Here is a 12249-nt window from a genome sequence, read left to right as displayed (position 1 = left end):
GCTTCCACATTCTTTTTTTTTTTAATTTTTTTAATGTTTATTTATTTTTGAGACAGAGAGAGACAGAGCATGAGCGGGGGAGGGGCAGAGAGAGGGAGACACAGAATCCGAAGCAGGCTCCAGGCTCTGAGCCATCAGCCCAGAGCCCGACGCGGGGCTCGAACCCACGGACCGTGAGATCATGACCTGAGCCGAAGTCAGACGCTCAACCGACTGAGCCCCCCAGGCGCCCCTCTGCTTCCACATACTGACGTGAGGGTCTGCAGTGGCGGCAGATTTACACCCGTTCCAGGTGATGCTCTGAGCAGCGGGGTGAGAAGCCCCAAATGTTCGATGTGGGGAGAGCTAAGCAGCAGGACTAGAGGCCTAGAGAAGGCTCCGGCATTTCGGGAATGGAGAAGTCCTCAAGTGGCAGGGCCCGGGGATAGGGTCCAAATTATATAGGTTCTTCTGTCCCTCTAACCTGATGATGGTTTCAAATGACAGTTCGTATTCAAGGCACAAGCAGGAATGTTGTTTTCCCGAGTCCTTCAGCCTCTGGCTTCTTTCCTTTTTCCCACTGGCTCCAGGGTGGTATGGGTGAGAGACCCCCCAGTAATGACACTTCTCTTCTGGCTCCTCAGCCCCCCCCCCCCCCACAGACCATCCAGTGGTCCCCCCGCCCAGCACTGCTGGGCCCCTCCACGGGCACCGCCACCCACCCACGTTGCAAGGCAACTGACCAGCCAGAGATGCCCAGAATTATACCTTGTCTACAGTCCTGGGGGCTCCGTCAGAGGGGACCAGAGACGCCAGAAGGCTGCCTCATGTTTCCCTGGGTCCCGGACTGGCTCTGCAGCCGTGGGCCAGACACTAGAGCCCTTGCTCCCAGCTCACTCCTCTGTGTGGCCTGTGTTTGGTGTCCTGGGGCTGCCTTAACAAAGTGCCACGAACCGGGGGCTCAGAACAACAGGAGTCTGTTGTCTCCCAGCCCTGAAGATACAGAAATCAAGACGTAGGCCAGACAGCACTCCCTCCGGAGGCCACGGGAGAGGGTTCTTCATGCCCCTCTTGCAGCTTCTGGTGACCCCAGGCCTGTCTTGGCTTGTGGCCACATCACCCCAATCTCTGCTTCCACGTGGCATCACGTGGCCTTCTCCTCTGTGTCTCTCGGTGATTCTCTTCTACCTTTCAGGACATTTGTCCTTGGATTCAGGGTTCACCCTGATCATGGAGGATGATCGTATCTCCAGATCCTTCCCTTAATCGCATCTCCAAAGACCCTTTTTCCAAATAAGGTGACATTCACAGGGTCCAAGTGGACATTGCTTCTGGGGGCCACCATCCGCGACCCAGTACGCCAGCAAGGGCTGGCCCTCCGCTAACTGGTACAGCCTGTTCTTCCTGCCACAGCCTCCTGTCAAGCTCAGGGCCAGAGGCCTCGGTGGCAGGATCTTAGAGACCAACTTCTGAAAGTCATATGTGTGGCCTCAGATTCAGGAGAGGAAGTCCCACCTCGGCCCATGACCATGGCCTGCCCACGCTCCAAGGAGGAGGTGCACTTCCTGTCCGGGGAGTGGCCATGGCCAGCTGGAGAAGAGCAGGCCCAGACCCGGTTCTGCTTTTGGGGAGGTGACACTTCTCAGTGCCATTTCCTATGGAGGCTAAGGGTCAGGGACAGTCCGAGGCTTCTTCCAGTTCCCCAATCTGCAAGGCCTCGTCTTCCTGTGGGTTCAGTGGCTCCGTGTCGGGGGATCGCTGGCCCCCTACAAACCCGCCATAGGGGCCTGGGGCCTCAAAAATGATCAGGAAAGGGAAGGGGCTGTCATCGTCAAATGACAACTCAGTGCCAGTGAGGGGTCACTGTCCTCCCCTTACGCTGACACAGCACAGGGAATTGGCCACAGGGGTAGATTCAAACAGGAGTCTGATTCTAGAACCAGATGCAGCCTCCCTCCCCAGGAGAACAAACCACCGATAACTAAAATAGTTACTAGCTGGGGCAAGAAATAGAAAAAACATGGGCTTGAAAGAAGAGAGGACACAGGCGGAGCCCGTGGAGCCCCACCCGTGCATGTTTTGTGTGCATGTGTCCCAGGCAAGGCTGCAGACAGAAGACTGTTGTCCTGAAGAGAGAGGCAGGTGACCTCCAGAAAGCCCTGGATCAGAGGCCCGGTGCTGCCCCCACCCCCCCACCCTGCCACCCCTCGCCACCAGCTGCCTCTCCTGTAAAACACAGTGGGCTCCGGGGCTCCTAGGTGGCTCAGTCGGTTAAGCATCGGACTTCAGCTCCGGTCATGATCTCACAGCTCGTGAGTTCGAGCCCCGCGTCAGGCTCTGTGCCGACAGCTCGGACCCTGGAGCCTGCTTCCGATTCTGTGTCTCCCTCTCTCTCTCCGCCCTTCCCCTGCTCATGCTCTATCTCTGTTTCTCTTTTAAAAAGAATAAATAAAGGGGCTCCTGGGTGGCTCAGTCGGTTAAGCGGCCGACTTCGGCCCAGGTCATGATCTCTCGGTCCATGAGTTCGAGCCCCGCGTCGGGCTCTGTGCTGACAGCTCAGAGCCTGGAGCCTGTTTCAGATTCTGTGTCTCTCTCTGTCTGACTCTCCCCTGTTCATGCTCTGTCTCTCCCTGTCTCAAAAATAAATAAAACGTTAAAAAAAATTTTTTTTTAATAAATAAATAAATAAAACATTAAAAAAAAAAAGAAAATTAAAAACACAAGAGGCTCAAACAAGAGTTGCCTGCAGAGCCCTCCAGCTCCCACCTGTGGTGATGGTGGAACCCGTGAAAGACCAGCCCCTCTGGCCCCAGAGAGTGTGCAGGGAGCAGGGCCAATGCAGGCTTGGGTCCCCGCCAGGCCACTTCCCTCCTGTGGAGTCCCAGGCAACATGTGGCCTCTTCAGTTTTTAGTACCTCATCTATCAGTGGAAGCCACAGTGCCCGCCCCCCGGGTGGAAGGATTCAGGGCACCTAATCCTTGCAAACCAGTGCTTAGAAAGTAGTAGATGCTGGGGTTTGTGGGTGGCTCAGTCAGTTGAGCATCCGACTTCGGCTCAGGTCACGATCTCACGGTTCATGAGTTCGAGCCCCACATCAGGCTTTTCGCTGACAGCTCAGAGCCTGCTTGGAATTCTCTCTCTCCTCCCTCTCTCTGCCTCTCCCCCCACTCACGCCTGCGCTTTCTCTGTCTCCTCAAAATAAGTAAATAAACTAACAGAAAAGAAGGATGCTGAAGGAAAATTCGCCATTACTGCTGTCAGCATTCAGAGTATGGCAGCAGAGGTCCCTGGCCCCTGCCCTAGGGCCACACAGCAAACATTCAAACGTCCCTCGGCTGATGAACAGGCCGATGCAATGTGGCGGGTCCAGCCATAAGAAGGAATGGAGTTCTGGTACATGCCCCCATGTGGCTGAATCCGAGAATCATTGGGCCGAGGTGACAAGGCAGACACAGTATATATACCGAATGCTCGTATTTCTTTCAAATTCTAGAAAATGCAAACTAATCTAGAGCGGAGCCGATCGGTGGCTGTTTCGGGGTGGGGTGGGAGGCAGGGAGGGATGACCAAGGCCCAGGAAGCTTGGTCATGGTGGCGGGCACACAGGTGTCACCACCAGTCACCAGTTCACACGCTTTTCGCTTGTCGTACGTCAGGGACCGCTGGTAAAGCTCTCAAAAGAAAATGTGTAGATTATGGAAGGATCCAGTCAAAAATCACCCGGTTGAAGCACGCGCGGTCTGTATCGGTAATAAAGCTGTAGAAAAAGTAGAAAACGAACCTGTTATCATCTTATAGTTAGATTTTTTGGGGGGGGAGGGGCGGAGAGGGAATCTCTCTTTTTTTAATGTTTAAGAGAGAGTACACGCATGTGTGCACACACAAGGAAGAGAGGGGTGGAGAGAGAGAGAATCCCGAGCAGGCTCCACGCTCAGTGCAGAGCGCAACGAGGGGCTCGACCCCACAACCCTGGGATCACGACCTGACAAGAGTCAGACACCCGAGCCATCCGGGCGCCCGTAGGCTGATCGTATTTCTAGAGGTGATTTAGGCGCCCGTGGTTTACCTTGGGTCAAAGGAAGTTAGTCCACAGCTGGTGTCCTGATGGTGTAACAGACGACACCCGTTCCTTCCAGAAAAGCATATCAAAAGGGAACATTTTCTCCCTTCATTTTTTTTTTTTTTTCCTTTTAATGACAGGGCTGTGGTGGAAAAATACCTGCTGGAAAAGTCTCGCCTGGTCTCTCAAGAGAAGGACGAGAGGTAAGAGGAAATTTTCTCAGTGACCCGCCATATCTGCCTTCTTCCCGCACAAAGGAGAGAAGCAGGTGGCTTGGCCCCACGGGAGGCAGCGGCCCGTCTCCCCGGAGTGAGCTGCTCTGTGGCCGCGAGCTTTGCACTCCTACCTCCTGAAAGCCACCTTTCGCCCTTATTTTTGTGCCTCCCCCGGGCTTTTCCCCAGAGTAAGCCCCCCCCCCCGCCCCCAGCCCCAGAAACGTAGTCACTGGCAAAGCTCACAGCTTCATTTTCTTCTCAAGACGTAACGGGAATCGACGTATTGTCTCAAATTTGTACGTATTCGAGGCGCCCTCCTTCCCATAAACGGTATTAGTAGTGGCTTGAAGCGTAACTGCTGCTTGGCCCCCCAAAACGCATTTTTCCTCCCCATTCGGACCCACAGGAACTATCACGTGTTTTATTACTTGTTACTTGGGGTCAGCGAGGAAGAGCGTCAAGAATTTCAGCTCAAGCAGCCTGAAGATTATTTCTACCTCAACCAGGTAAACAGCCCCAAGCCCCGGCCACAAACGCTGCCTCTGTTCCCCACGGGCTGTTTACGCGCCACCGGGCGGTCGGAGGCTGTCTGCCCGGGCCCTCGCTGGGCCTCCGAACAGACTCCGAGGCGGCCCAGAGGGAGGCGGCATAAAGGGGCCCATTCATCCCCCGTGTCCCGAGCCCTGCCCCCTCGGTTCCAGCCAAAATCCTTCTTGCACGCCACCCTCACCGGCCCAGAAATACCCAGCGTGCCCCTGACTGTTTTCCAGCATAACTTGAAGATCGAAGATGGAGAAGACCTGAAGCATGACTTTGAAAGACTCAAGCAGGCCATGGAGATGGTGGGCTTCCTCCCTGCCACCAAGAAGCAGTAAGTGGGCGGGCCGGCCGGCCCACCTTCTCCTGCGCGGACACCCCACACACACACACACACCTTACTGGACACTTCTGAGAGCTGACTGATGGCCCAGCAGGAACTAAGGCACTAAGGAGGGCTGCCTGGTGATGATGGGCACAGGAAGAGGGGCTCGCTCGTCATTAGTCGTTGGGAGACACAAGGCCACGGGGCTTTCTCCCAACAACGCACATGTGCTTAACACTTAAACGTGGTTAAGGTCCTGAATGTTCCCTGCCGTGTATTTTTGCCACAATTAAAAATTTTTTTGATTGTTTTTGGAAGCCACACGGGGGCCTTCTCCACACCTGCCCAGCGGGTACACCCAGCGGGTGGCTGGCCTGACGTGTGCCCGCTTCTAGAAGGGCACACGTCAGGCCAGCCACTTTGGAAAAATGTTTGCAGGCTCTACCAGAGCTGTGTGTGCACAACTAAATGCGCACGTGTGCCCAAAGACACGCACACGACAGCCTCGTTATTAACAGCCAAAAAGATTGAATTCTGCGCCCCCCCGCCACACACACACACACACACACACACACACACACACACACACACACACACACACACACACTGCCCACCAGCAGGAGATTAAATAAATAAACAGCTATATATGGTGCAGAGGTTGGCAAACTTTCCGTAAAGGGTCAGATAGTAAAATTTTCCATTTTGAAGGCCAGACAGTCCCTGTTACACGTTCTTCTCTGTGTTGTGTTTAGTTTCTTAACCATACTCTTAAAAACTTAACCATTCTCAGCTCAGAGGCTGGACGATAACGGACCGTAGATTGCGGACCTCTGGACTCCACACACAGCAGTGGTCTTCTCCCGGGGCGCCGTATCTGGAGACATTTTTGGTTATCACACTGTGTAGGGGTGGGGGAGGAGGGACAATGCTATACCAGCATCTCGTAGGCGGAGGCACCCCGCGGTGCAGGGGACAGCCCTCCGCAGCAAAGAATTATTTGGTCGCGCACATCAGCAGTGCCAAGGCCGAGATGCTAAGAATGCACAAGCCAGGTCTATACGTGGTAACATGCATAGCCCCCCCCCCCCCCCCCCCACGCACCACAGTGTTCCAGTGACAGGCCAGATACAAGTACATATCCGTTCGCGGACGGAACATCCGTTCCGTTCATGTCATGTCCGTGACATCCAGTTCACGGACAGCATTCGCTACAAGGACAGCAGTTCCTCTGCAGGGCCTGGGGTGGGTTCCAGTGCCTGGAATGTTCTGTCTCTTACTCTGAGTGCTAGTTACAGGGCTGCGTATATTTTGCGACGGTTCATCAAGCTCTGTGCTTGAGAGTTGTTTGCTTTCTTTGCCTGTTCTTTATGCATGGTGACATAGTTTTTGGAATTTTTTTTTTCATGGATGTTAGGCCTCCATACAAAAAGTTTGTAACCAACCCCCCCCCCCAACTGGGGGGAGAGGGGGGAGGTGTGCCATCTGCCTCCGAAGTCACGTACGTTCCACAAAGGGTCCCTGACCATGAGATTGGACGTTTTTTGTTTTTTTTTTTTAACTTCGTATGTTCTGACCGGACCTGGCTGGTTTTACAAATTCAGCCCAATTGGCTGGAAGCTTCTATCGTCTTAACGACTCTGGAAACGTCCCCAACCCAGGCTCCTTTGCTCCCCCAGGATTTTTTCCGTCCTCTCTGCCATCCTGTACCTGGGCAATGTCACGTACAAGAAGAGAGCCACGGGCCGAGACGAAGGTCTGGAGGTCGGGCCCCCCGAGGTGCTGGACACGCTGTCACAGCTCCTGAAGGTACTGCTTGCTGGGCTCGGCCGTGGCTGCGCTTCTGTGAGCCAGGGCTTGTCCGCCTGCTTCCTCCCTGCCATCTGTACAAAGCCTCTTCCTCGTTTCTGTTTTTCTCTCTCTCTCTCTCTTTAAGTGAAGTATAATTGCCCTCCAACATCGCGTTAGTTTCAGGTTGCAACATAATGATCCGCTATTTGTATGTATTGCAAAATGATTACCACAGTAAGTCTCGTTAACATCTGTCACCATACATCATTCCAGTTTGGGGGGTTTTTTTGGTGTGTGTTTTTGTTTTTTTTTAGATTCCACATACGAGTGAGATCATACGGTCCTCGTTTTGCTCTGTGTGATTTATTTCACTCAGCGTAATGCCCTCAAGGGCATCCCTTCTTTATTTTTAAAGGGCTGCCTCCTGGGCATGGCTGCCTCCCCCCTCAGCCCCTCCTGTGAAAGGCCCTTTAAAGCCATACTTTGATCAGCAAGGTCATTTTCTCATTGGACCTGCCGGTCCCTTATCCACCGGCACTCAACCCCCCACCTCTAGCTTGTGGAGGGGGCTTGGTGGTCAGGAGGGAACAGGCCAGGAGCCCACGCCTTCAGCGACATCTATAAATGCAGGTTGGCAGGCTGCACACGGGCCCGCAGTGACACCTGGGCCCATGTGACCATACTCCCAGGGCCATCGAGCCTGTGGGTGTAACGGTTCTGAAACCCAGCGAGCATAGCACACAGCACAGGGTGGGCGGAGGCACGCTTTCGGTACAGATGCTGGGGGTCCTTCTCTCACCTTCCCTGGTGACAGGAGGACCTGCCCAACAAGCCCTCTATCCCCCGTCCCTTTCTCTCCCTCCCGGACTTCGAAACAGGTGAAGCGAGAAATCCTGGTGGAGGTTCTGACCAAAAGAAAAACCGTGACGGCCAATGACAAACTCATCCTTCCCTACAGTCTCAGCGAGGTGAGCGCCACCCTGGGCTCTCACGGGGCACCAGGCCCCAAACCATGACTTAGGGTGGGGGCTTTGGAAACAGCCAGCCTGGATAGTCTTTTTCCGATGTTTAAAGTGACAGAGGAGGAGGCGCCTGGGTGGCTCCATTGGTTGAGCATCTGCCTCTCGACTTCAGCTCAAGTTATGGTCCTGGGGTCTTGGGATCGAGCCCTGCATCAGCCTTCGTACTGATGACGGAGCCTGCTTGAGATTCTTTCTCTCTCTCTCTCTCTCTCTCCCCCTCTGCCCCCCCCCCCCCGCTTGCGCACATGCTCTCCTTCTTTCTCTCTCTCTAAAATTTTTTTGAATGTTTTTATTTATTTTTGAAAGAGAGTGAGAGAGAGCATGTCCACAGGAGGGGCAGAGAGAGAGGGAGACACACAATCTGAAGCACGTATTTGTCTTGGTGTTCCCATGCTGGTTTTCACTAGCAGAGGACAGCCACCTGCAGCCTGCAGGCCAAATCCAGCCCACCGCCCACTTTTGTAAATAAAGTTTCAGGGGCACACAGCCACACCCATTTGTTTCGGTGCTGGTTTTCTACTGCACGGGCAGAGCTGGGCCATCACAACACAGACCGTCTGGCCCTCCTATCGGAAACTACTGACCTTGTAGCCAGCATTTAAGATAGTTGACCCCCCCCAGGCTAGAGCATGACTTTTACAACCATTACGTGGGTCCCTAAATCTTGATAAGGCACCTCTCTCTCTGGCCTTTGCCCCAGCCAAGATATCTTCCCGGCAATGTGGTTTTCTTGCATTTTTACATGTCAAGAGCGATGGGACCTGCCGCTTGGATGGCTGCAGGAAAGTACCTAGCCACTGGGGGGATTTTTAGTTGGTGGTGGAGGCCGCGTGGGCATCTTAAACAGGCACCATGGACATTCTGAGCCCCCAAGGGCAAAGGTACCCTGCGATGTTATGTGAAAGTTGCTACAGGACACCCGAGACCCCAGCGGCGCCGCTAGCCCTTAGGGGCTCAACGCCAAGGGCAAGGTGCCAGGCGTGGGCCTCGTGGCCCCATTTCCACAACCACCCAGGAAAGCCATGTGTTGTATATCTTAATTGCAGCCAGGTACATCTGTCGCAACTTAGATCTGAGTACATACAGAGAAGAAATTTCTTATTTCTCGTATGCAAATTAGACCTCAATAAACCTTTTTTTTTTTTTTTAATGTTTTACTTATTTTTAAGACAGAGAGAGACAGAGCATGAGTGGGGATGGGGCAGAGAGAGAGGGAGACACAGAATCCGAAGCAGGCTCCAGGCTCCGAGCTGTCAGCACAGAGCCCGACACGGGGCTCGAACTCACGAACTGTGAGATCATGACCTGAGCCAAAGTCCGACGCTCAACCGACAGAACCACCCGGGCGCCCCGCCCCCTTTTTTTTTTTTTTTTTAATTTAAAAGGCATTACTGCTTTTATGCACACGATGGCATCCCCAGAACCGCAGGGCACCTGGCTTTAAGCCCAGTTCGGCCTCTTGGCTGGTTGTCCCCACGGGCAGGCCAGGCACCCTCCCTGAGCCTGTGTCACATCCTTAGTCCCCAGGCTGCTGGAGAGACAGCCTTTGCTAAACCTTAGGCTGCCGGCTTCATACTTCACGCCTCGCCTCGGGGAGTCCACGCTGACTGAGGTGTGTAAAGTGAGAGGAGGCGTGTCTGAAGAGTTGGGCGTTTATTGTCACATCCTGGATTTTCCAGCGAGTGCAGACTTCGGCGTGGTGCGGCCCGGGGCCCACCTCATCAAGGTATGACACTCTCTGCTTTGTGCCCACAGGCCATCACTGCCCGCGACTCCATGGCCAAGTCCCTGTACAGCGCCCTGTTCGACTGGATCGTGCTGCGGATCAACCACGCCCTCCTCAACAAGAAAGACATGGAAGAATGTGTCTCGGTGAGGGCCCCCACCCCTGCCTGCTCCACCAGGCAGGGCCGGGGAAGGCCGCGTGCTCAGTGTCGCACATCCTCGGCAGATGGCCTGCGATGTCGGGAACCGAGGCGGCTCTGGGTGGTATCGGGTGAGAGGCGGGTTTCTCCGAGGGGCAGGCCCAAGGAACCCGATGGGGTGCAGTGCAGAGGGCCCAGTGCACCACGAACACATGGGGCCCCTTGTGCACATGTTACGGATTCCAAGGCAGCGACAGCAGAGCGTCCGGCCGAGCACAGAGCCCTCGCAGCCAAACAGGGCGCTTCACAGGAGGATGCACCAGCAATAACCATTTTCTCTGTCTTCCCAGTGCTTGTCCATCGGGGTCCTCGACATATTCGGATTTGAAGACTTCGAGAGGAACAGCTTTGAACAGTTCTGCATCAACTATGCCAACGAGCAGCTTCAGTATTATTTCAACCAGCACATTTTCAAACTGGAACAGGTAAGGAAAGGCCGTCTTGTTGCCTGTGCAGCCCAAGGCAGGGACAGAAGGAGCCAGATTCGGGATCTCCCTCGGGGCCCAGTTTGTGGATGAACCAGCCCTGGGATTTTTCTCTGCAAAAGAGAAAGTGTGGGAAAATCCTGCCCAGCCTTGGATGAGGCAGACCTTGGGGATATTTTTGTCCATTGGGCAATTTTGCACCATCCCTCGGCTCAGATGCGAAAATCCATTCAATGGGAGAGCAGTGCAGTGGCCCTGGAAGGATCTGCTTTGGTCAAGAATATTGTCAGTCTGGCTTACGTGTCTCTTCCCTACCAAACACTCAGCCGTCTTTACCCATTGTATTTATCCTTTACACTGATGATTCTGGCAGGGGGGAAAAAAATGATGGGTTTACATAAATATCTAGCTGATTTTACTATTACACTTTCTTTCTGGCTGTTGAGCACTCGAAATGCGGCTGGTCCAAATTGAGGCGTGTGGCAAGAGTGAAACACTGCCAATTGCAAACACGTAGTGCGGAAGAAAAAGATTATAAACACAAAACGCCTCATCAATATCTTTCACATTGCTTACACATTGACAGGACCATAGTTTGGATATATGAGTCTAAATGAAGTGTATTATTAAAGTTAACTTCACTAGTTTCTTTTTACGTTTTGTTTGTTTTTTTTAATGTTTATTTTTGAGAGAGAGAGAGAGAGAGAGAGCAAGGGAGGGGCAGAGAGAGGGAGACACAGAATCGGAAGCAGACTCCAGGCTCCGAGCTGTCAGCACAGAGCCTGATGCGGGGCTCACACCCACAAACTGTGAGATCATGACCTGAGCTGAAGTCGGACACTTAACCGACTGAGCCACCCAGCCTCCCCTTACATTTTTAACTGTGATAAGAAAATTTGAAGTTAACGTAGGTCACTCGCATTATTGGACATTGCAGTTCCACAGCAGAGGCCAGCAAATGGTAACTCAGAGGTCGAATCCGGCCCCACAGCCAATTGTGGCAAACAAACCTTTATTGGCACATGGCCACACCCACTTGGCTACCTATCACCTGTGGCCTCTTTGACATTGTAACAGCAGAATCGTGACCGGCCCCGTCTAGCTCATAAAGCTTAACACGTTACCACGGCCCTTTACAGAGAAAGTTCACTGACCCCCTGGGACGTTTTAAGTGCAGTCTTAAGCATCTTATGTGAGGGATGTTTAAACACGTGCATTCTTGTTTCCTGTTACTAGTGCTTTCGCAATAACTAATAGATCTCCATTGCTATCTTAACGTGTATTGTGTTATTTACGTGTGTATGTGTAAATAGGTACACGCATACGTAAATATGTGTATGTACAACGTGTACTATGTAAACACGCACGTAGCCATGAGATAGTGACATTCTCAGCTAACCGCCGAACCCCGCAGGAGGAATACCAGAGCGAAGGGATCTCATGGCACAACATTGACTATACGGATAACGTCGGCTGCATCCATCTGATCAGCAAGAAACCCACTGGGCTCTTCTATCTGCTGGACGAAGAGAGCAAGTAAGTGTCCACGGCCCGGTGCCCGCACAGAGCTGGTTCCCGAGCCCCTGGAGCCTCACCCTGAATCCACACCATCCCCGAGAACTTCTGAGTTCGTCCAACTCACTTAACCACAAATCCTGACCTATCCATGCACGTAGCAATCATCACAGAAATGTTAACACGTGCAGTGGCTGAACTCTGAAACACACCCGCTGGTGGGAGTTCTTAAGAAAGGGACCTGGGGCCCGAGTCTAGAAACTGGGCTCCGGGGTGATGCATCCTCGCAAAGGGCAGTGCACGGAATCCGGGGCCCAGATGCCGGATTTACCGATAAGCCTGGCACCCCCTCGTCCACGGGACACAGTGAATGCTGGAAACTTTGTTTGTAAAGTGCCTCCCGCTTGGTCACCTAGCTGGAGTCCCCAAAATTCACTCACTGAATTCGCTTCCTGCA

The 12249-nt window shown here is 53.3% G+C and overlaps 1 protein-coding gene across 9 annotated transcripts in view; it reads left to right on the top strand.

Annotated features, from left to right (window-relative positions):
- The window catches only part of MYO9B (myosin IXB), a 90386-nt gene that overhangs the window by 49217 nt on the left and 28920 nt on the right, over positions 1–12249 (top strand). For all 9 annotated transcript variants that reach the window (XM_086698708.1, XM_086698704.1, XM_086698705.1 and 6 more), the window contains exons 4-11: positions 4181–4243; positions 4662–4761; positions 5026–5126; positions 6794–6923; positions 7784–7873; positions 9683–9799; positions 10143–10277; positions 11692–11813. In XM_086698708.1, the coding sequence (XP_086554834.1) occupies positions 4181–4243; positions 4662–4761; positions 5026–5126; positions 6794–6923; positions 7784–7873; positions 9683–9799; positions 10143–10277; positions 11692–11813 (858 nt within the window). The remainder of the gene's footprint in view (positions 1–4180; positions 4244–4661; positions 4762–5025; positions 5127–6793; positions 6924–7783; positions 7874–9682; positions 9800–10142; positions 10278–11691; positions 11814–12249) is intronic.

This window comes from Puma concolor, chromosome A2, assembly GCF_028749965.1.
Source record: "Puma concolor isolate L17-30 chromosome A2, mPumCon1.1.hap2, whole genome shotgun sequence".
Classification (NCBI taxonomy): Eukaryota; Metazoa; Chordata; class Mammalia; order Carnivora; family Felidae; genus Puma; species Puma concolor.
Note: the sequence above shows the minus strand (reverse complement) of the source record. Positions and strands in the feature narration are given on the sequence as shown.